General features: G+C 45.7%; 1 protein-coding gene across 7 annotated transcripts in view; it reads right to left on the reverse strand.

Annotated features, from left to right (window-relative positions):
- Positions 1-25,305, reverse strand: part of dmxl1 (Dmx like 1) — a 63,359-nt gene that overhangs the window by 24,235 nt on the left and 13,819 nt on the right. For 6 of the 7 annotated variants that reach the window (XM_082968699.1, XM_082968696.1, XM_082968698.1 and 3 more), the window contains exons 12-26: positions 24,976-25,211; positions 14,546-15,233; positions 14,323-14,444; positions 14,127-14,216; positions 13,417-13,516; positions 13,189-13,308; positions 12,857-13,078; positions 10,551-12,347; positions 10,277-10,387; positions 9,824-9,993; positions 6,061-6,158; positions 5,782-5,947; positions 5,236-5,512; positions 4,119-5,131; positions 516-707 (exon numbers count right to left, since the gene is read on the reverse strand). In XM_082968699.1, the coding sequence (XP_082824825.1) occupies positions 516-707; positions 4,119-5,131; positions 5,236-5,512; positions 5,782-5,947; positions 6,061-6,158; positions 9,824-9,993; positions 10,277-10,387; positions 10,551-12,347; positions 12,857-13,078; positions 13,189-13,308; positions 13,417-13,516; positions 14,127-14,216; positions 14,323-14,444; positions 14,546-15,233; positions 24,976-25,211 (5,402 nt within the window). The remainder of the gene's footprint in view (positions 1-515; positions 708-4,118; positions 5,132-5,235; positions 5,513-5,781; positions 5,948-6,060; positions 6,159-9,823; positions 9,994-10,276; positions 10,388-10,550; positions 12,348-12,856; positions 13,079-13,188; positions 13,309-13,416; positions 13,517-14,126; positions 14,217-14,322; positions 14,445-14,545; positions 15,234-24,975; positions 25,212-25,305) is intronic. The other variant, XM_082968697.1, reaches the window with a different exon arrangement.

The raw sequence follows: 25,305 nt of genomic DNA on the forward strand, positions 1-25,305 counted from the left end.
CATTACCTCCCCTGTCAAATTCACAGCACATTACCGCCCCTGTCAAATTCACAGCACATTACCTCCCCTGTCAAATTCACAGCACATTACCGCCCCTGTCAAATTCACAGCACATTACCACCCCTGTCAAATTCACAGCACATTACCTCCCCTGTCAAATTCACAGCACATTACCTCCCCTGTCAAATTCACAGCACATTACCGCCCCTGTCAAATTCACAGCACATTACCGCCCCTGTCAAATTCACAGCACATTACCTCCCCTGTCAAATTCACAGCACATTACCTCCCCTGTCAAATTCACAGCACATTACCTCCCCTGTCAAATTCACAGCACATTACCTCCCCTGTCAAATTCACAGCACATTACCTCCCCTGTCAAATTCACAGCACATTACTGCCCCCCCCATCCACCACGCACAACCAACACAAGTATCCACTCTGATCTCTCAACATGCTCTTTGTTTGGAGCACACAGCATGACGATAGCCTTGGCTGGTACACATGTGTCTGACCTCGTTGTTGACGACGTCTGGGTGTGGCGGGGAGTCCAGTGCGTTGATGGTGTGCAGGATGTCGTGGGTGAGGTTGGTCAGATGGACAATGGGGTTGGCCACCACTGTCTTGGCACTGGCAGTGCAGGCCAGCAGGAGAGGAATGGAGGCGTGGTGCAGGTAGGGGGCGACGGCTGACTGGACACCGTCATCCTGTGGACATAGAGTAGTGTGGCGTGAAGTGTGGCTCCAAGACTAACAAAGAAAATACATAAACAACTGAGCTGCAGTTGGAGCTGTCTGAGCTAACTCTGTGTGTGTGTGTGTGTGTGTGTGCTGAGCCATATGGCAGACTGAGCATCTACCACTATAACATTGTTTTTGGCCCCCCACTTTTTTTATCTGAAATGATCATCACCCACTGAGTAACTTCACATATAACAGTTTAAAATGTTTTGAGCTAGTAATGTCAATATTTATTTTTACAAATTAGCTATGACATTCATAGACAATTAATGTAATGCAACTTCACCCCCATTTGGAACTTTACAGAAAGCTGCTCTCTTCTCCCGCTCTGACCAGTACATCTTGCAAAAATGATTGCTGTCCATGTTATGAAATTACATCTTTACCCTGTTAATTTAAAAATGACCAAATGCACTGGCTGTTAGAAGCAGAACTACCAAAAATATTTTGTATAGTGAACCTGGCAATCGAAAAGCCCCAATCATCAGTTAAATGTGCAATCAGCAGCAAGATGTGAGCTGTGTCCACGATGGTAGACTACACAGCCCCGCTGGTAAAACACAATTTTCTACACCGCATTTGGTAACAATGACATATAAAATTACATTGGTTGTCCCTAAAGCCTATGATTTATTATTGCAAAAGCCATTTTCCAAACATCTGAATGCTGAAGGTGCGGCGCAGATATAGCCTACGCATATTTAAGCAGGGATAGGGGGCGGCCTACTTCTCGTTGGCGCGAGAAGCTGCATCTCCTGCACTGTGCGCAGTTATCTGAATTTTAGATCAATGTCAAACGCAGTTACGGGTATAAAAGTTCAATAGGCTGAAGGAGAGGACGCATCAACTCAGTCACAACATGAGGTATTTTCGTAATAAGGCAGAAAAAAAGGAACAAAACACGTCAATGAACAGCCGATTCGGTTTTATTACCGATTAATGCTTTACTTGGATCCGTTTGGGATCCACGGACCGATGCATTCGCATTTTAAACATTTGAACCGGTAAACGATGCGTATCGGCGAATTGTTACATCCCTAAAAAATAATTGCTACAGAATTGCATCCTGGCTACTATTCTGCGGTTCACTCATCAGATCAGATGCTTTGATGTCAAACTTAAAGTAAGTCATCTCAGACAGAGGCGTTACTGTCACGTGGTATGACAGGAGCATCTGACGTTCCAAACGCTCCAGAGGAGAGCAGTGTTTGTGTGTTCCTGGTGTTGGTGACTCGATGCGTGTCTCCCTATAAGTAGGACGAGACATCAGAAGAGAATTGGAATCAGTCTTCTCTGTCAGACAGCCACTGCAGAAGTCACTGATTCCAACCATCAGCTACGCGAAACCCCAGCCCGGCAAACGCGAGGCTGAGACAAAATGGCAAGCTCCGTTTTCTTTGCTTCAGTTTTTGTGTTGCCCTTCCTTCGTATCCCTCCTCAGAGAACTTGCTGTCAAGTACTGAGATGCAAGAGCCTTTTTCTTAGTCTTGTTTCCAACAAATATACTTTTTTGTTAGAAGAGTTTTAATAGTACAGTGAAAAAAAATATATATATATATAAACACTGTGTAAAGTGTTGGTCCCATGTTTCATGAGATGAAATAAAAGATCACAGAAATGTTTAATACGCACAACAAGCTAATTTCTCTCAAATTTTGTCCACAAATATGTTTACATCCCTGTTAGTGAACATTTCTCATTTGCCAAGTTAATCCATACACCTGACAGGTGTGGTATATCAATGATCTGATTAAACAGCATGATCATTACACAGGTGCACCTTGTGCTGGGGACAATAAAAAGCCAGTCTAAAATGTACAGTTTTGTCACACAACACAATGCCACAGATGTCTTGAGGGAGTGTGTAATTGGCATGCTGACTGCAGGAATATCCACCAGAGCTGTTGCCAAAGAATTTAATATTAATTTCTCTACCATAAGTCGTCTCCAATGTTGTTTTAGATAATTTGGCAGGAGGTCTAACCGGCCTCACAACCGCAGACCACGTGTATGGCGTTGTGTGGGTGAGTGGTTTGCTGATGTCAACATTGTGAACAGAGTGCCCCATGGTCGCGATGGGGTTATGGTATGGGCAGGCATAAGCTACGGACAATGAACACAAATGCATTTTATAGATGGCAATTTTAATGCAAAGAGATACTGTGACAAGATCCTGAGGCCCATAGTCGTCTCATTCATCCACCGCCATCACCTCATGTTTCAGCATGATAATGCACAGCCCCATGTTGCAAGGAGCTGTACAGAATTCCTGGAAGCAGAAAATGTCCCAGTTCTTCCATGGCCTGCATACTCACCAGACATGTTACCCATTGAGCATGTTTGGGATGCTCTGGATCGACGTGTACGACAGTGTTCCAGTTCCCGCCAATATCCAGCAACTTTGCACAGCCATTGAAGAGGAGTGAGACAACATTCCACAGGCCACAATCAACAACCTGAGCAACTATGCGAAGGAGATGTGTCGCCCTGCATGATGCAAAATGGTGGTCACACCAGATACTGACTGGTTTTCTGATCCACGCCCCTACCTTCTATTTTTAAGGTATCTGTGACCAACAGATGCATATCTGTATTACCAGTCATGTGAAATCCATAGATTAATTGATTTCAATTGACTGATTTCCTTATATGAACTGTAACTCAGTAAAACCTTTGAAATTGTTGCATGCTGCGTTTATATTTCTGTTCAGTATAATCATAAAACTGGGTGGTTGGAGCCCTGAATGCTGATTGGCTGAAAGCCTTGGTATATATCAGACAGTATACCACGGGTATGACAAAATGTAATTACGTTGGTAACCAGTTTATAATAGCAATAAGTCACCTCAGGGGTTTGTGATATGGCCAATATAGCTATGATCCTTATTGATGTCACTTGTTAAATCCACTTAAAATCAGTGTAGATGAAGGGGAGGACACAGGCTAAAGAAGGATTTTTAAGCCTTGAGACATGGATTGTGTATGTGTGCCATTCAGAGGGTGAATGGGCAAGAACAAATATTTAAGTTCCAATAGGGTATGGTAGTAGGTCCCAGGCATACTGGTTCGAGACAAAAACTGCAATGCTGCTGGGTTTTACATGCTCAACAGTTTCCCATGTGTATCAAGAATGGTCCACCACCCAAAGGACATCCAGCCAACTTGACAACTGTGGGAACCACTGGAGTCAACATGGGCCAGCATCCCTGTGGAACACCTTGTAGAGTCCATGCCCTGACCAATTGAGGCCGTTCTGAAGGCAAAAGGGGGTGCTAATGTTCCTAATGTTTTGTACACAGTATATATGGCTATTGTATCCATTTGTTACTCATTTCAATAAGATTGACAACATACAGTGTGTGTTAGTGTGTGCTGTACCTGTTGGGACTCCTGAAGCAGCAGGATGAGTTCCATGCGCACCGAGGCCAGGCCTCCTCCGTGGGAGCCGTGCAAGCTGCAGTAGCTGAGGAACATGCGCAGGAGAGGCTGGTTGCTCTGGAGCCAGTGTCTGCGGGTGCGCTGGGCCTCACCAGGCTGGGCCTGGGCCGCCTCCTCTCCACCTGGCCCTGCCATTCCCAGGGCCAGCTCCGGCAGGCAGGGCTTGTAGCTGCAACACCTCTGCAGGGCCACCACCTCCCTCTCCAGCCACTGGCACAGCTGGTAGCGTAGCTTCCCCCCGTCCAGCTCGTAACCCGTGGACAGGGTCCGCAGCTCCGTGGTCAGGATCTTCAGGCAGGCGCTGAATTTGAGTTGAGCGGCCAGGATGTCCTCAGAGGGCATGAGGACGTCACCCTCGTCCAGCAGCGTCTCCGTCAATGGAGAGGTGGCGTCTTGAAAGACGCTACTGGTGTTGTCGGCACTCTTCATGGCCAAGCCCTGTGGTTCGTCGTCGTCGTCCTCCTCCTCCTCCTTGTCGCTGTCCCATTTCAACTCCAGGGCTTCATCCTGAACCGACACAGAGGGCTGGCCCCAGTCAAAACTCAGCACAGAGTCCGATTGGCTATTGGACAAGCTGTCTGACACAGACTCGAAGCCGTTCAACGCGGGCTGAGACCAGTCCAAATCTGACGCCTGTTCCTTTTTCGTCTCGCTCAGGTCGGGGTTGGTGGTATCGTCTTGGTGGAGCTTGGATCTTTTGACAACTTTGGGCATTTTGGAGAGGACCTCCAGGGCCAGCATGGGGCAGCCGGCCTGCAGGTGAGCGTAGGCTGCGGTGAAGAACAGCCTCCTCTCCACCAGGCTGATTGAGTTTGCCATGCGACCCTCCGCTGTCAGACCCACCCTGGTCTTCTCAGACGAGCCAAAATGGCGGCGCAGCAGTAAGGGATGTGTGCGGAGGTAGGTGTAGAAGTTGAAGACCTCCGGGCTACAGAGGGACGTGGACGAGGTACCTGCAAATCACAGCTTTGTCATTTCCCCAGGCATTCACATCATCAATTTACCTCAAAATAATCAAACGTCAAATCTAAGGGAAAAAGCATCGTTCTCTTACTACTACCTGGTTGAGTTGTGTGGCCAGCCTGAGTGGGGGACGCTAGGTTTGGGGCAGCAGGCTGCTCCAGCAGAGTATCCAGGGCCCGGCTGTAGTCCTCCAGTACCCAGTAGGCCGTGCTGCGCAGGAAGGGGTCCTGGTGGGCGGGGAGCTGGCGGTCTTGGCCCAGCACGTGCCTCTGCAGGATGCGTTTGTAGGTGGAGGACGTCTCAAACTCGGACTCATAGAGCCGGGAGATCACCAGGGCCAGCTGCAGGTCCTGCATCTTCTCCAGGCAAACCTGTACAAGGCAGGCCAAACCTCATCCAACAGTGTTGAAAGCATTTGCAGTAGCAGCACAGAAAAATACCTCACAGGAATATCAAATAAGGTCACCTCTACCCTTTGCATGGCCAGATGTAATTTGCATAAATGCTCAAAGATACAACTTTGTATTTAATTATATATATTTTTAAAGAGAGAGCTACCTCTCTCCTGAAAACCTTTGTATGAAAAAGGTGGACATCATATCTACTGTAGCTGCTGACAGCGAAATTAGGACATTTTTACCTCCACAGCGTCCTTGAGGGAGCCTGCCAAAAGAAAGAAGGCTGCAGAGTGCTGGAAGCGCTGCTTCCCCAGCAGAGAAAAGGCGTTCTTCAAGGCAGCCCTCCTCCACCTTTCCTCACCGAAGTTGTTGCTGAAGAACGTTGTCATTTTGGCATTCTTCTGAGACCTTGATGGAACAACACACGTTGGCATTAGAATATCTCTAATGTGAAATAATTGTTTTTTAACTTTTTCTGGGCTTATGGGAAATTATATTCAAGAACTTCTCATAGACGTTACCTGTACAGTCCCCAGACCACTGCTTTCTTTTTCATAGCGAGATAGAAGATGGCGGCGTCCAGAGGATCGTTCTGCCTTTGAAAAGACGCTTTTGCGACCTGATGAATAACAGAGGGAGAAAAACACATTTGTATATAGGTCATTCCACATTCTCTGATTTATATTACTGAATTCTGTGTTGCAGCACAATCTGATTCTGTTCTCCTTTTGTATCTCAAAGGCAACCAATAACTCTTATCTATACACACACACGTTCAAAAGCTAGAGGTCACTTAGAAATGTCTTTATTTTTGAAAGAAAAGCACATTCTGTCCATTAAAATAACACTGAATTGATCAGAAATACAGTGTAGACATTGTTAAGGTTGTAAATGACTATTGTAGCTGGAAACAGCTGATTTGTAATGGATTCTACATAGGTGTACAGAGGCCCATTATGAGTAACCATCACTCCTGTGTTCCAATGGCACGTTGTGTTAGCTAATCCAAGTTTATCATTTTAAAAGGCTAATTTATTATTAGAAAACCCTTTTGCAATTATGTTAGCACAGCTGGAAACTGTTGTCCTGATTAAAGAAGCAATACAACTGGCCTTTAGACTAGTTGAGTATCTGGAGCATCAGCATTTGTGGGCTCGATTACAGGCTCAAAATGGCTAGAAACTCGTCAGTCTATTCTTGTTCTGAGAAATGAAGGCTATTCTATGCGAGAAATTACCAAGAAACTGAAGATCTCAGTTTAGTATCTCACATTTTTACTATTTTATACATTGTAGAATAATAGTGAACATCCAAACTATCAAAACTAAATAACACATATGAAATCATGTAGTAACCAAAAAAGTGTCAAATCAAAATATTTTATATCTGAGTTTCTTCAAAAGTAGCCACCCTTTGCGTTGGTGAGAGCTTTGCAGATTTTTTTGCCTCATCAATCTACACACAATACCCCATAATGACGAAGCAAATACAGGTTTTTAGAAATTGTAGCAAATTTATAAGAAATACTAAACTGAAATATCACATTTACATAAGTATTCAGACCCTTTACTCAGTACTTTGTTGAAGCACCTTTGGCAGCGATTACAGCCTCGAGTCTTCTTAGGTATGACGCTACCAGCTTGGCACACCTGTATTTGGGGAGTTCCTCCCATTCTTCTCTGCAGATCCTCTCAAGCTCTGTCAGGTTGGATGGGGAGCGTCGCTGCACAGCTATTTTCAGGTCTCTCCAGAGATGTTCGATCAGGTTCAAATCCGGGCTCTGGCTGGTCCACTCAGGGACATTCAGAGACTTGTCCCGAAGCTACTCCTGCATTGTCTTGGCTGTGTGCTTAGGGTCGTTGTCCTGTTGGAAGGTGAACCTTCACCCCAGTCTGAGGTCCTGAGTGCTCTGGAGCAGGTTTTTATCAAGGATCTCTCTGTATGCTCTGTGCTCCGTTCCCTCGATCCTGACTGTCACCCAGTCCCTGCCGCTGAAAAACATCCCCACAGCATGATGCTGTCACCACCATAATTCACCGTAGGGATGGTGCCAGGTTTCCTCCAGACATGATGCTTGGCATTCAGGTCAAATCTTTGTTTCATCAGACCAGAGAATCTTGCTTCTCATGGTCTGAGAGTCCTTAAGATGCCTTTTGGCAAACTCCAAGCGGGCTGTCATGTGCCTTTTACTGAAGAGTGGCTTCCGTCTGGCCACTCTACCATAAAGGCCTGATTTGGTGGAGTGCTGCAAAGATGGTTGTCCTTCTGGAAGGTTATCCCATCTCCACAGAATTACTTTTACCACAGGTGGACTTCAAATCAATTTGTTGAAACATCTCAAGGATGATCAATGGAAACAGGATGCACCGGAGTCTCATAGCAAAGGGTCTGAGTACTGATATAAATGTCATATTTCAGTTTTACATTTTTTATAAATACGCAAGCATAAAAAAAGCAACTGTTTTTGCTTTGTCATTATGGGGTACTGTGTGTAGATTGATGTATTATTCTTAAAATCTTTTTAAAAAAAATCAATTTTAGAATAAGGCAGTAACATAACAAAATGTGGAAAAAGTCAAGGGGTCTGAATACTTGCCGAATGCACTGTACAGTGGGGGGGAAAAGTATTTGATCCCCTGCTGATTCTGTACGTTTGCCCACTGACAAAGAAAGGATCAGTCTATAATTTTAATGGAAGGTTTATTTGAACAGTGAGAGACAGAATAACAACAAAAATATCCAGAAAAACACATGTCAAAAATGTTATAAATTGATTTGCATTTTAATGAGGGAAATAAGTATTTGACCCCCTCTCAATCAGAAAGATTTCTGGCTCCCAGGTGTCTTTTATACAGGTAACGAGCTGAGATTAGGAGCACACTCTTAAAGGGAGTGCTCCTAACCGCAGCTTGTTACCTGTAAAAAAAGACACCTGTCCACAGAAGCAATCAATCAATCAGATTCAAAACACTCCACCATGGCCAAGACCAAAGAGCTCTCCAAGGATGTCAGGGACAAGATTGTAGACCTACACAAGGCTGGAATGGGCTACAAGACCATCGCCAAGCAGCTTGGTGAGAAGGTGACAACATTTGGTGCGATTATTCGCAAATGGAAGAAACACAAAAGAACTGTCAATATTCCTCGGCCTGGGGCTCCATGCAAGATCTTACCTCGTGGGGTTGCAATGATCATGAGAACGGTGAGGAATCAGCCCAGAACTACACGGGAGGATCTTGTCAATGATCTCAAGGCAGCTGGGACCATAGTCACCAAGAAAACAATTGGTAACACACTACGCCGTGAAGGACTGAAATCCTGCAGAGCCCGCAAGGTCCCTCTGCTCAAGAATACATATACATGCCCGTCTGAAGTTTGCCAGTGAACATTGAATGATTCAGAGGACAACTGGTGAAAGTGTTGTGGTCAGATGAGACCAAAATGGAGCTCTTTGACATCAACTCAACTCGCCGTGTTTGGAGGAGGAAAAATGCTGCCTATGACCCCAAGAACACCATCTCCACCATCAAACATGGAGGTGGAAACATTATGCTTTGGGGGTGTTTTTCTGCTAAGGGGACAGGACAACTTCACTGCATCAAAGGGACGATGGACGGGGCCATGTACCGTCAAATCTTGGGTGAGAACCTCCTTCCCTCAGCCAGGGCATTGAAAACCGGTCGTGGATGGGTATTCCAGCATGACAATCACCCAAAACACACGGCCAAGGCAACAAAGGAGTGGCTCAAGAAGAAGCACATTAAGGTCCTGGAGTGGCCTAGCCAGTCTCCAGACCTTAATCCCATAGAAAATCTGTGGAGGGAGCTGAAGGTTCGAGTTGCCAAACATCAGCCTCGAAACCTTAATGACTTGGAGAAGATCTGCAAAGAGGAGTGGGACAAAATCCCTCCTGAGATGTGTGCAAACCTGGTGGCCAACTACAAGAAACGTCTGACCTCTGTGATTGCCAACAAGGGTTTTGCCACCAAGTACTGTCATGTTTTGCAGAGGGGTCAAATACTTATTTCCCTCATTAAACTGCAAATCATTTTATAACATTTTTAACATGCGTTTTTCTGGATTTTTTTGTTGTTATTCTGTCTCTCACTGTTCAAATAAACCTACAGTCTGATCATTTCTTTGTAAGTGGGCAAACGTACAAAATCAGCAGGGGATCAAATACTTTTTTCCCCCACTGTATGCATGCATGCATGCATGCATGCATATATTTAATTTAAGGGAGGAAAAATTATCGCAAAAGGTATATGGGACACATGGGCTCACTTTTTCAATACACCTCCGGAGTTTATTGGTGCTCCTGAGCCACCAGCCCATGCCCATGGCGCGGAGCTCGGGCCAGGTGGGGTCTCCTTTCTGCAAGGCAGGTAACATGTGGAGCAGCTCGTCCTCGGCCTCGGAGTGGAAGGCCCAGGCGTAGTGACAGGTGGACAGACCTGGAGGACCAAACACAGGTTGTCAAGACAATCAAACGTCACACTAGTCTACACAGCACCAGGCTGGAGGAGCTAGAGTTGTTTGACCATGTAATAATATGTTCATTTACCCACATTGATTTAATTTATGTATTCTTTACAAAAATAAAATAGGCTAATCAGCATAGGTCAGCCATGCAGGAATTAAACCCACAAGTCTAGTGTTGCAACAAGCATCATGTTCTAGCCATCTGAACCTCAGTGGGCTGCTGTGCTCAGTTGTGTTGAGTTCAGCCCTGCCTACCTTGGCGAAGCAGCTGGGCGCGATGGGCAGGAGGCAGGGTGGTCAGCAGGAACGAATGGAGCCTCACAGCCAACAGGAACTTCAGACCGCACTCATCCAAAGTCTCTCCACCTAGTCAATGGAAAGAATATGACCATCAGTACTCCTCCTCACAGGCCTTCTACTAGAATAAAACAAATACACCCCCTTTGTTCATATTAGTCCATTGAACAACATTTTGTAAGGAGAAGGACTATTAAGGACAGTCTGTGTTGGGTTAAATGAGATATCGTACCTTTACCCCTGCTCTGGCTCTCCCGGATGTCAGTGCTTGTGGTGGCGATGGTGTCAGCCAGGGCCATGAGGGACATCTGCTCCATGCGGGTCAGGCCCGGCAGGCTGGAGTGGAGCAGGTGGCTGGACAGAACCTGGGCGTGCTCTGGCCCAAAGAAGGTGGGGCTATATTGAGACAGGTCTATGACCTTAGCACCGCCGTCCTCTTGGTCGCTGTCCATATGCTCCAGGTCGTCCACACCCACCCCGCTGCTCTGGAAGAGCTCATCGTAGGCGTCCGTCTGACTGGACCCATGGCCACTGTCTCCACTCAGACTGGCCACCTTGTCCTTGGGCTTGGGGGAGCAGTCCTCGTCGGCCGCCAGCAGCGCGTACAGGGGCAGGGGAGGGATGGAGTCAATCTCTGTGTAGTCCGAGCTCTCACCCTTGCTGAAGAGCTTGGGGTCTCTGGAGGTGCTGCCGCCGGCGCTGATGGTGCGCGAGCGGAGACGCTTGTCTTGGTTGGTGCCGTTGTCTTTGAGGGCCACGATCTCCCCGGCAATGCATTTGACGAGGTGGGAGAGGATGGCCTTGGCCCGCCGGACCTTCCCCAGGTCCATGAGCTCCAGCAGCTGTACCGGGTGGTACTGGGGCAGCGTGGGGAACAGGTGGTGTGCCGCCTCAAACAGCCCATAGTCCTCCATCTCCGCAGGCAGGTCGTACACTGTCCTCTTCCCACTCAGCTTCTGGGCCAGGCTGGTCATGGACCTGGTCAAGCTCTTCTTGGGAGGAGAGGGGTTCAGGCCCTCCTCATGGCTCTGTTTCATTGCAGCCAGGAGGGACGACACGCTGCCCATGTCTGTGGTCATGGTGTTCAAGGCCGTGGACTTGGCCGGGGGCTGCCACTGGGAGTACACGTGCATCTCACAGTCCATGCCCACCACCAGGATGCCGTCTCTCACCCAGGACAGGGAGACGGGGATGGGCAAGGAGCCTTCCACGGAGGAGACCAGGTCCACGGAGCGCAGGAGGACCAGGCGGGAAGAGCTCTGCTCCCTGGGGCCCTCAGACAGGCCCAGTTCAGGAGGTTTGCCAGAGAGCAGGCCGTACATGTAGAGTTTGGAACCAATCCCCACAGTAAGAATGTGGGAGCCGTCCTCCCTGGAGACCCAGTCCAGGTGGACCAGACTCTTACCAGAGGACCCCAGGCAGGCGTCATTGGGCAGATAGATGTCCAGGTTATTATTCTCCACATTCAGGCCCTTGGCGCCACTCTCCATGTTATTGTTACCAGTGGGAGTGGAGGCATCCAGGACGAGGGTCTGCTCTAGCACCCAGTGGGAGCCACCTGTGGACTCACACTGGAATAACCCTACATGGACCAGTGGTTCCCTGACACCCTGCTGAGGGTTAGGGCTTTGGTGGTTAGGGTTAGGGCTCAGGTGGTTAGGGCTCAGGTGGTTAGGGTTAGGGCTCAGGTGGTTAGGGTTAGGGCTCAGGTGGTTAGGGTTAGGGCTCAGGTGGTTAGGGTTAGGGCTCAGGTGAGGGCTAGGGTTGTGTCGGTAGGCCACTGCAATGCGGCTGGTGTGACAACAGCTGACCGTGACTGGTCTGCCTGACACGGTCACGGCACTGCTGTTGCCCAGCCCCTCCTCCACCAATAGAGGCCATTCCTCCCAGGTGTATGTCAGCTCCTTGGTGTCTGGCTCCACTGCAGACACCCTGCACCTCCAGAACCTCACCTTCCCGTCTGAACAGGAAGTGGCCAGGAGATAGGGAGCGCCACCTGCCGGCTGCAGGGAGGACGCGCTCAGATGACCTGGAACAAGAACAATCATTGGTTAGTTAGTTTAGCCATACTTCCTGGGTAGGCTTGTACACTTGCGGTGGCAGATAGCCTAGTGGTTAGAGCGTTGGACTAGTAACCGAAAGGTTGGTGGATCGAATCCCCGAGCTAACTAGGTAAAAATCTGTCGTTCTGCCCCTGAACAAGGCAGTTAACCCACTGTTCCTAGGCCGTCATTGTAAATAAGAATTTGATCTTAACTGACTTGCCTAGTTCATTTTGTATTTTTTTTAAGACACAAACTCTATACTGAAATGTAACAGTTAAATGCCAGCAAAGTAACAAAGATGCATCCACTCCCCAAAACCTTGGCAAACAAAGGGCTGTTAATTATCTCTTATCCAATTTCAGTTGAACTGGTTCCATTCTATAGAATTAGCCAACACTTTGTGAGGTGATTACATTCCTGTGGAAGAACAAACAGAATTGTCCCATTATACAGGAGAAGAGGGCGGTGTGACTGTGGTTCAGTGCCCTCTCACCTGCTGAGGGTGTGACACTGATCACCTCAACGCCGTCTGGAAGAGCTAGCTCCTGGCTGTACAACCTGTGAGTGGCCAGGATGAGGCGACTGGCACTCTGCAGGTTGGACGTGCAAGGCTTGTTCTTCTGGGCCGAGGGGGAGCTGAACGTCTCAAAGCTAAAGGAGCTGTTCATTGGTGACAAAGTCACGTTCTCCTTTTCAGGCGGAGCGCCGGTCTCGTCTGTAAAGACACACAAAAACAAATTGTTTTTTTAGAGCCAGGTTAAAGCTGGCTGGCACACAATGCCCAACAATGCTGTAACATAGAAATGGACCCTTGAGGTCACACACCCATAGTGATTTGGCCAGCTGCCAGTTGCAGGTGCCACATATGCAGGAAAGACCTGCCAGTCTGGGTAAACTCTACCACCACCAGGAAGAAGCGGGCGGAGAAGCCTGGCTGGCTGGAGGCTGCAGGAGCAAAAACAAACACACACAAGGACATGTACATCACACTGAATGAGATGGACTAGAGAGTAAAGTGAAGGTTGTATTAGTGAGTGTGTCTCCTAATCCTACTAGTCTCTGTAGCGGGAGCTTCCTGAGTGGCATCTCTCCGCTCACTGCCCAGAATCAGATCCTCTTCAAACACATGCAGCAGCTGAGTCTCCTTCCCCTGCTGCAGAACACACATTTTACATTTATATTTTTTGTCATTTAGCAAGACGCTCTCATCCAGAGCGATTTACAGTAGTGAGTGCATACATTTTTATACTTTTTTTGTTGTTGTACTGGTTCCCCGTGGGAATCGAACCCACAACCCTGGCGCTGCAAGCACCATGCCCTACCAACTGAGCTAGACAGGACACACAATAGGACAGGAAATACTTTGTCACCGAGGGGAAAAGTGTCTTGAACAATTAAAGAGTGTGCTAATGCTTCCATACATAAATACATAGAATCTAACCATGCATCATCATCATAATACACACACACACAAAAGTTAATTATTTCATGCCAAGGCCAGGCTGTGACTTGGTTGGTAGCTCCGCATGATTTAAGGCCTACTGGCTAGGCTACAGTGTAAAACATCTATGGCATGGCTGAACTTTTCATTAAGATGGCAAGAAGCCATTAAACAATGTGTTAAATAGAGTTCAGTCATGTATTGAATATCGGATTGCGCTTACTATGCCTAGCAAACCCCAATCATGGTGCTGAAAAAGGTCAGTGAAAATCTGTGTGCACTCAATAGAACATATTTCCTTCTTCCATAAACATATACTTACGAAGTCAGTAATGGCATCTAGCTCGATGATACAACCTGGTTTAGCAGTCGATTGCTGGCTGATGATGTTAAAAACTTTGCCGACATATTTCTGAGACAAAGTTAAAAAAAAGATATATATATTTGTAAATGTTTAGAAATCGAGAATAGTGAGGGTAAATAAAAATGGTTAATCTGAGATATGGTGGTGGACTTACTGAAATATCTGGGTTGGAGAGCTCACTGAGTAGTTTCTTGGCTTCAATAACAGCCTGGTAAAGCCTCAGCGAGTGACCGTCACTGGCCACAAAGCAGGCACTGGGAGAGTTGCAGTAGACACCTGCAGTAGAGAAGAAAACTATTGCAACAAGCCATCTGCTGACAGATATTGTAGCTACCAGAGTTTTCAAAGGTAAATCCACTGACTGTCTCCTTCCTTACCAAGGCAGTTGCTGGGGATGAGTGTGGGCAGCCAGGCTACATTGGAGAAGGCGGAGGAGTGGAGAGAGTTGATCCTGGCCAGCTCAGACACCCCTCCAGAGAAGGACAGCGGTCCCACTGGATCCACCCTCCACAGAATGAGCTCGCTGTAAATGGCGTTGGGGTCCTGCGACACAGCGCCCAGGGACACCCGGCTGGGCCCGCCCCCGAGGGGTTGAGAAAGGGTGGTCGAGGGGGCGGGGACACTGTCCACGTCGGGGGTGCGCAGGGCATTGTGGTGTGAGGTGGTGAGCAACAGGGGCAGCAGGGAGTGGCAGGCCAGGTCGTTGAGGTGGAAGCGATGGCCGCAGTAGCGTGACTTGTGGGACACGCTGAGCACAGTGGAGAAGGCCGACTCCTCTGCGAAGCTGACCGCCCATTGGTTGAGGGAGCCATCGGAGTGCGTGGAGATCATGAGCACGTTGGGGGTGAAGATGCTGAGGCGCAGGCTGCTGGAGTAGGAGGTCGCCTTGCTCTGGCCGTAGGGAATCAGCACCGACGAGGAATGTGGTAGGCCGGCAGGCCGCTGGCGGCCATGTTGGATGGCTAGGTCCACGTTCTTGTTACAGGCGTACATGACCACGCTGCGGCTCAGGGAGTTGGCGTCGCCCGTGGGGAAGGCCACAGGAATCCGGGACACAAAGGACACCTGTCACGGGACAACGGAGACATGATTGGTCAGTCGGTGCTGCTTCACTTCTTCACCAAAGATAATTAGCATATTATTACTTTATGCATTACGCTTTCTGCCATTTTTATCAAATGAAGGCAGCCAGCCCTAATAAACCTGGATGTCATTGAGATTCCATCAGCAGCGTTGACTGCCGGATCAAGAGGCCCAACCATTATACTGCAGATAAACGCATTTCCAATTTCAAATAATGTCAGACTTAATTAGAATATAATTAACCCAGCGTCAGTGGGTGTAAGCTGTACAATGCAACTGTCAAAATGATTCGTTTCTTGGAGACAGCTAATGTTGTTTTCAACGAATAGCACGTTGATTTATGTTAATATTCCACGTATTAAAAAGACACAAAAAAGAAACAAAAATGAAATCAGTCAGACCACTTAACACAGTGCCTACAGAAAGTATTCATACCCCTTGACTTATTCCACATTTCATTGTGTTACAGCCTGAGTTCAAAATGGATTAAATCAATTTCTGTTCTCACCCATCTCCACACAATATGACAAAGTGAAAACATTTTTTTTTAAATGTTTGCACATTTGTTGAAAATGAAATACAGAAATATCTAATTTACATAAATATTCACACCCCTTTGCTGACACTCCAAAATGAGCTCAGGTGCATCCGATTTCCTTAGATCATCCTTGAGATGCCACTACAACTTGATTTGAGTCCAGCTGTGGCCAATTCAATTGTTTGGATATGATTTAGAAAGAAACACAGCTGTCTATATAAAATTTTCAACAGTTGACAATGCATTTCAGAGCAGAAACTATTGTGAGGGAATTTTTGTTGTCTGAAGAAATAGCCTCGAATTTTACATCTTGTCTCATACAATCATTGGTTCCTGTAGATGCTGGGTAGAGATATGAAGGGAAGACCGTCATGACCCCTCTTCAGACCTTTTGTCAGAACGCCCAGAATATGTTCTATAAGATAGGAGACGGCGCCAGTCACATACAGGAACCAACCCTATGAACTATGCCTGTGAAGCTTGTTTGTACAGCCGTAAAATAAGAGAACTAATGGGACTGCCACGACAGAGCTCCTGGCAGACTTCAGACTGGTACTTTAGGGACTGAGTGTCCCTGTGTTGAATTTCCACAACAATTTGGAGTCAACGAAACAGGATGATTGATTCTGCCTGCAGAGCTTTCTAGTGAGGGTCTACGAGGAAAACCAGTGGGGCATTTTATGTAACGTGAGGGAAATTCCCGTCTGACCAAAAGATGACGGGGACCCGCCCAGACCCATACTGCGAGCTGCCCAGGAGGAGACACATCATCCGCAAATAATTGAGGGACAGAGAGTTTTTTGATCTATAACCTTAGTAAGGGGGTTCCGTCCACCACTGCCCATCGTAGTCTGGGACTACTAGTAATAGCACGTGGTGCTGTTTAATATGTATAGGAAGTAGAAGTCTATAGGCATTTCTGAGAATTGTCCATGTGATCTGGGACCACTGTACCATAGTTTCTGGGAGGCTAGAGAACCGTTGAAGATAAATATGGTGCACAGGATGCAGATGGGGTGGTGTGGATATAAATACCTAAGTTGATTGATAACAGTATATAGGGATTCTGTGTGGTGTGAAGATATAGCAGGAGAGAATACTAAACTGAGCAAAAAAAACAACAACAAAAAACATCCACACTGTCAACTGCTTTTATTTTCAGCAAACTTAACGTGTAAATATTTGTATGAACATGACGAGATTCAACAACAGACAAACTGAACAAGTTCCACAGAAATGTGACTAAAAGAAATTGAATAATGTGTCCCTGAACAAAGGGGGTGTCAAAATCAAAAGTAACAGTCAGTATCTGCTGACACCAGCGGCATTAAGTACTGCAGTGCATCTCCTCCTCATGGACTGCACCAGATTTGCCAGTTCTTTCTGGGAGATGTTGCCCCACTCTTCCACAAGGCACTTGCAAGTTCCCGGACATTTCTGGGGGGAATGGCCCTCACAGATCCAACAGGTCCCAGACGCGCTCAATGGGATTGCGATCCGGGCTCTTCGCTGGCCATGGCAGAACACTGACATTCCTGTCTTGCAGGAAATCACGCACAGAACGAGCAGTATGGCTGGTGGCATTGTCATACTGGAGGGTCATGTCAGGATGAGCCTGCAGGAAGGGTACCACATGAGGGAGGAGGATGTCTTCCCTGTAACGCACTGCGTTGAGATTGCCTGCAATGACAACAAGCTCAGTCCGATGACGCTGTGACACACCGCCCCAGACCATGACGGACCCTCCACCTTTCTTTCTTTCTTTTGGTGTTTTTCAGAGTCAGTAGAAAGGCCTCTTTAGTGTCCTAAGTTTTCATAACTGTGACCTTAATTGCCTACCGTCTGTAAGCTGTTAGTGTCTTAGCGACCGTTCCACAGTTGCATGTTCATTAATTGTTTATGGTTCATTGAACAACCATGGGAAACAGCGTTTAAACCCTTTACAATGAAGATCTGTGAAGTTATTTGGATTTTTACAAATTATCTTTGAAAGACAGGGTCCTGAAAAAGGGACGTTTCTTTTTATGTAGACTTACGTAAGTGGTGTGAAATGTAAGTGGTGTGAAAGTTCTGGGTGGTCCCTTTATGGATCATTTGATAAAGATAAGGTTAAAGCATTGTATGACTGTCTAAACGGGTCTGTCTAAAGATTGGCGCATATCCACTTTTGGTAAAGGTACGGGACTTGATTTACCCCCAACTAATAAAATGATAAAAGCTTATGGGATTCCCTCCACCCCGGTAATACATTTTGAAACAATACCCATGCCCTGTTCAATAGGACCAATGAATGTTGAACATGATTTTCTGTTAACTAAAACCCCAAATTGGCGCAGCGGTCTAACGCACTGCATCTTAGTGCTAGAGGCGTCACTACAGACCCTGGTTCGATCCTGGGCTGTATCACAACCGGCCGTGATTGGCAGCCCCATAGGGCGGTGCACAATTGGCACAGGTTAGGGGAGGGTAAAATAATAAGGTTCTTAACTGACTTGCCTAGTTAAATAAAAATGACTTAATGCTACAATTTATTGAAAAACTGTTTTCCAGTCTGTCCTGAACCACTCCCCCAGGAGGAGTAGGGGTCTGACACTGTTTTCCAGTCTGTCCTGAACCACTCCCCCAGGAGGAGTAGGGGTCTGACACTGTTTTCCAGTCTGTCCTGAACCACTCCCCCAGGAGGTGTAGGGGTCTGACACTGTTTTCCAGTCTGTCCTGAACCACTCCCCCAGGAGATGTAGGGGTCTGACACTGTTTTCCAGTCTGTCCTGAACCACTCCCCCAGGAGGAGTAAGGGTCTGACACTGTTTTCCAGTCTGTCCTGAACCACTCCCCCAGGAGATGTAGGGGTCTGACACTGTTTTCCAGTCTGTCCTGAACCACTCCCCCAGGAGGAGTATGGGCTGACCGGGTTTTCCAGTCTGTCCTGAACCACTCCCCCAGGAGGAGTAGGGGTCTGACACTGTTTTCCAGTCTATCCTGGACCACTCCCCCAGGAGGAGTAGGGGTCTGACACTGTTTTCCAGTCTGTCCTGAACCACTCCCCCAGGAGATGTAGGGGTCTGACACTGTTTTCCAGTCTGTCCTGAACCACTCCCCCAGGAGGAGTAGGGGTCTGACACTGTTTTCCAGTCTGTCCTGAACCACTCCCCCAGGAGGAGTAGGGGTCTGACACTGTTTTCCAGTCTGTCCTGAACCACTCCCCCAGGAGGTGTAGGGGTCTGACACTGCCTCCCAGTTTATACTGTCTCAGGTGCCAGACTTACTATGGAATGATTGGGAGGGTCTTGAAGGAAACAGATATGGAGACTAGTGAAATCAACAAAGTAAATGGTAATATTAGTGGCTTTCAGAAAGCACTCTAATAATGCAATATCTTAGTAATTTGAAGAAGACAATGTTTCAATAAAAGGTCACATGACAAATGGAGGGATTGAGCCTTGGGACAATATATTAGAGACTGCCATCTGGTGTTTGGGTTAGAGATAAGCTTCCTGTGGACAAATAGATAACCCACCAGTGAAAATACGTGCTACTCACTGAACTCAAACAGGCTGTAAAAGGGACATAGTGGGACAATTGGGACAGAGGTATGAATAATTGAAAAAGATACGTTTTTGAAAATGTCCAATTATCATTACTCAATGCTATAGTTTGGGTAACACCAGTGATTTAAGTAAGAAGGTAATGCCACCTAAAACAAAAATCTGTTTCCATTACGTGGAACTGTGTCCAAAATGTAAGCAGATCCAAGTAAATATTTGTAGTACCCAAATATTGAGCTGATAAGCCAGCACCAACTTTGAAGGACCTAGCAGATTTGTTAAAACAACATGTTTCATATTTTGACTAGTTGATGTCACAGGGACAGTCAGTGCAGGACATATGTCAATGCAACAGGTCAACATTATGAGATTACAAGAAAGGGCCTCTGGGATTGTTTACTTTAGAAGGTGCCTATTCCACTTAACGGGACACTATCAACTAGATTTTGTATACAGGATTTCCTGCCCAAAATGTAGTAAACTCGATTAAGAATTGTTAGGACTGACTAAGTTTACCAATGATTCTGTATCTCTTCATTTGAAAGGCTTCCTGAGGCAGGTGCCTTAGGAGAGACGTTATTGAGACTGTGTACTACACAGTACAAAGGTGCCTGGATCCAGCTGTTAAGGGAGCTCCCAAATTAAGTAAGGCCTGGCCAATTTGTTTGTTTTTACCCTACGTTTTACCACACATGCCAGCAACCACACACAACCCAAGTGTTATATACTGTGATTTATTGTGTGGGGTCTTTTTCTTTTGGTTTTAGTGGGTTCTCACAGATTAGAAAGGATGCGCGTTAAAAGGGCACACAAATGACATTTTCTGAAGCATCTATTGTCCGAATTTTGGTTGTATACATGTAAATTCTTTTTATAAGAAATTTACTGAAAAACCCAATGTAAACCTGGTACACAAAATGTTTGAAATGTTTTTAAATAATGAGTGAGGTACAGGGAAAGAAAAGGGAAAGAAACACTCAAGGGGGTTGAATGACCTCTGTTCGGACTTTGCTAGAGACATTGGGTGAGATTTAAATGTAATTTGTAAACACTGATAAATCGGGAAGAAGTTTATAATTGATCAATAGTCCCGTGTGTGATTCGGCCCAATCGTGGTGGTGTTGTTATTTTTGGATGCATAAATCACATTATAAGTCATGTCAAAAGGGAAGAAGTGCATGTTGTTGTGTGTATTGTTTTGTTTTTGTCTTGCTTCAATAAAAATCTCACCAGAGTGGGTCTGCTGGATGGTCGGGATTTCTCCCTAAGGATTAGCCCTCTAACTCCCTGACTCTGTAATTCTGCAGTGAGGTCGCCAAGATGATCGGGGAGTATAAGCCAATTTGTGTTATTCTTTTTGACACGTGTCTTAGACATTTGGATTAATAATATTGGTAGTAGTAATAATTTGTCATACAGTAAATAGTTGGTCTGAATTTCCTGAATCAGAAATGACCCAAACTAAACTGTTGTTCTGGTCTGTCCTCTCTCAAGGTTATGGCGAAGGTGACCACAGATGGTATCTCGATGCACGAAAGGGATAATTCGACCAAGAACAGTGTGAGCCTCATCACCCTCTAACCGGCTGAAGCAATGGCGACAATACCGTTCAATATGGCGCTTCACCACTTCTACCTGAAACCTGAGTCCGAGCCAGCAACCAGTACACAGCATCCAGTCAAAGCTATCAACTGCCTTTTCTCTCAGGAGTGCAACATGAGTCCACGTGGAGTGAGCATGGAGAGATATCCCGTCCAAACTTCTCTTATGCTGCTGACGTACTGGTAGGAAATTGGACAAGACATAATGGACCATAAAGGATGATGCTCAGGTGCTTTGGAAAATCAGATTATTCCCCAGATATTGAAACGGGAAATGATCAAGGGTCATAGACTTTGAACATGTGTCATTGGGAGGACAAACTGAAACACTATCTGAAGAAGAAAATGAAGAAACGCCAGAAGAATGAGTGCCGTGAAGGGGGGGGGGGGGGGGGTCAACCGTGCCCGTAATTGATTTAGGCTTGTCCAAAATTGTTTATTTGGGGTATCAGGTTGATTGTGGAGGTCTGCACACTGAAAAATGTAGTCATTTAGGGAAAAAAATGCATTGAGATGTCGATCTGTCATTTACATGCCACTCACAACAAAAGCTCCAGCTGAAATGTCATTTCCAGAATCCGTAAATGAAATTGTCTAATGAAGCATGTGTAACTGTATGAAGCGAAAGTCTTAAGTTAAAACCTTCTACTGCAATGGTTTTGCAAGTTGGATTGTACAGCCCATAATGAAGGGTTTGAAAAGATGAAGTGTCTGGTTTTGTGTGTTGATTTCGCTTACTTATGATGTATTTTGATAGAACCTCCTTTGATAGTTTAAGCAATAACCAAATGAATAAAATGTAAATAATTATCAGTGAGAAAAGGGAATGTGAGGGAAATGTCTGAAGACAACTAGTCCCGTGTAGCTCAGTTGGTAGAGCATGGCGCTTGCAAGGCCAGGGTTGTGGGTTCAATTCCCACAGGGGACCAGTATGAAAAAAATAAATAAATGTATGGACTCACTACTGTAAGTCGCTCTGGATAAGAGCATCTGTTAAGTGTGCAACGGGTGGCTTCTTTGAAGAATCTCAAATATAAAATATATATTTTGATTTACTCAACACTTCGGGTTACTACATGATTCCATGTGTGTTAGTTTTGATGTCTTCACTATTATTTTACAATGTAGAAAATAGTAAAAATAAAGAAAAACCCTTAAATGAGTAGGTGTTCTAAAACTTTTGACTGGTACTGTATGTAAATGAGATTTCCGCATTTCATTTTGAATACATTTTTTTTTTTTTTTTATTTTTTTTTTTAATTGTATAGAAGGGTGCGATTTTTATTTATTTTAATACATTTTGAATTCGGGCTATAACAACAAAATGCGGAATAAGTCAAGGGGTACGAATACTTTATGGCACTGTATATCCAATTTATTATTTTACTGCAGTGGTCACCAACCGGAATTCCTAGTCGATCACCACACATTTCTTTCGATTTTTTTTTTAACCCTTTTTCTCCCCAATTTCATGGTAGCTCCAGTCTTGTTCCATCGCTGCAACTCCTGTACGGACTCGGGGGAGGCAAAGGTCGAGAGCCGTGCGTCCTCTGAAAACACGGCCCTGCCAAGCCGCACTGCTTCTTGACACACTGCTCGCTTAACCAGGAAGCCAGCCACACCAATATGTCGGAGGAAACACCGTACAACTGGCAACCTTGTCAGTGTGCATGCGCCCGTCCCGCCACAGGAGTCACTAGAGCGCGATGGGACAAGGACATCCGGGCCAGCCAAACCCTTCACGGACCATGCTGGGCCAATTGTGCGCCGCCTCATGGGTCTCCCGTTCGGGGCAGGCTGCAACACAGCCCAGGATCGAATCCAGATCTGTAGTGACGCCTTAGACCGCTGCACCACTCAGGAGGCCTCACCACACATTTCTGTAGAAAAGCCAACGATAAAGGCTTGCGCTTCTTTTTTTCTTTTTTTTATTGCGCTGTTGGCGGTAGGTGCCTTTGATTCAGAAGTCCTGTGCACCAGTTAGGCAAAGTGTTCCCGTTTTGAACCATTTCATTTGCCTGAAAATATTTTAAAAATTTGCCTACTCAGCAGACCAGAAGATCTGTGGCGAAATCGAGTACATCTACTGCGCTGGCCAATCGGATAGCTCCAAATTACCATGCCTATAGCTTCAGTGCCAACTGACCCCGGCCACAGTAAACTTTGATATTAACCTACATTAGATTTCATAACTTTATAAAAGACCAGAGAGAATGTCAAAGAATACAGCAAAGAGCTGCTGTTTTTATGTTTCTCTTTTTATTCAACACCATTACAAAACATAAAAACATCTCTACTTCCACTCGCGCTGCAATGAACGAGTAGCTAAATGTATCAATAGCCCTGCGTTCTTTATTATTAGCAGCTCATCGTGTCTATTTTAATATCAAGGAATTTCACTTTCTCTGGTCATAGGAACAACACGAATTTGTGTATGATTTGGATGTGGTGCGACTCGAGTTTAGCCGTCAGGTGGAAGACTGAGTCCCCTCTCTATGGTCCATCCGCTGAGACAAACATATAGTGTTCAAAACAACTGGGAACTCGGAAATCTCAGACTTCAGTGGGTTCAACACAACTAGTAACTCTGGGGGGAAAAAAACAAGATCCGACTTGGAAGAATCTTTTTGAACGGTCATCCAACTCAGAATTCAAAGTCGGGAACTCGGGCATCTTTCCAGAGCTCAGACCTGAAGATCACTGACATCATGATTTGATGTTCTTTTTTCACAGTTGTCTTGAAAGCACTATGGCCATCAGATGCAGGTACCATCAGTCCAGTAAAATAAAAAGCGAATTATTTACATTTTTGCTCAGCTGTGCCTCGCAAGTGCTGCGCCAAGTGATCTATTTTGTTACCAAAGCTCGAGATTTGAAATATAATACAGTCTGAGAAGAACAATATTGAAAGGCCAAGCATACAGACAATATGCTGTGATAATGTATTAGGCCTACTGCACAAACCTAATTCCTCCAAAACTGTATTAGGTTAAAAGTCTGAGCGGTAGTTCATGGCTTGCTTTTTGGCTGCACAAGTGATCTTGACTCAGAAAAGGTTATGTTCTATTGTGAAGCAGAAACCATAGAAATGTCAGTTATGCAGCTTTACTGATACTTTTTATGACAGGGTAGGTCAATCCATCAGAGATCACATGCAGTTCGATCACATACATATACAGTGCCTACGGAAAGTATTCAGATTCCTTGACTTTTTCCACATTACTTTTTGTTACGTTACGCCCTTATTCTAAAATTGATTAAATAGTTTTTTCCCCTCATCAATCTAAACACAATACCCCATAATGTTAACTCAAAAACAGCTAATTTATTACAAATAAAAAACAGAAATATCACATTTACATACACCACGGTTCAAAAGTTTGGGTTCACTTAAAAATGTCCTTGTTTTGAAAGAAAAGCTAAAATCTTTGTCCATCAAAATACCAGAAAATGTATCAGAAATACAGTGTAGACATTGTTAATGTCGTAAATGACTATTGTAGCTGGAAACGGCTGATTTGTTATGGAATATCTACATAGGCGTACAGAGGCCCATTATCAGCAACCATCACTCCTGTGTTCCAATGGCACGTTGTGTTAGCTAATCCAAGTTTATCATTTAAAAAAAGGCTAATTGATCATTAAACCCTTTTGCAATTATGTTAGCACAACTGAAAACTGTAGTTCTGATTAAAGAAGCAATACAACTGGCCTTCTTTAGACTAGTTGAGTATCTGGAGCATCAGCACTTATGGGTTCGATTACAGACTCAAAATGGCCAGAAACAAGGAACTTTCTTCTGAAACTCGTCAGTCTACTCTTGTTCAGAGAAATGAAGGCTATTCCAAGCGAGAAATTGCCAAGAAACTGAAGATCTGAACATTATGGGGAAAAACAATTGAATCCATTTTAGAATAAGACTGTAATGTAACGTAATGTGGAAAAAGTCAAGGGGTCTGAATACTTACCGAAGGCACTGTATTGTGATGCAAAACAACAGAAATGTCAGCTAGGTTGCTTTACTGATGAAGATAACATACCTGGACCTGCCGGAACATGCCGGGCTGATATTCATCCAGCCAGTCCACATGCCACACCAGCAGAGAGCCATCCATGGGGTGGATACTGAACAGCATGTCTGCCCCTCTGTTCCAGTCCTCCAGTAGCACCTCTACCTGGTGCTCCACCGCTGCAGCAGGCAGCTGGGTGGACGCCACGTCGGGTCCTCGCTCTGCCGCTCGCCTAGAAGCCTCCTCTACCTCCTCATAGTCAGGCTCTGGGAGACAGACCGACAGACAGGAGAGCTCACATCCAAAGACCTTTCATTTCTAGGTTAAAGCGGCAATCAGCAGGTGAAACAATAAAGCGAT

Source organism: Salmo salar, chromosome 24 (genome assembly GCF_965601325.2).
Source record: "Salmo salar chromosome 24, fSalSal1, whole genome shotgun sequence".
Taxonomy (NCBI): domain Eukaryota; kingdom Metazoa; phylum Chordata; class Actinopteri; order Salmoniformes; family Salmonidae; genus Salmo; species Salmo salar.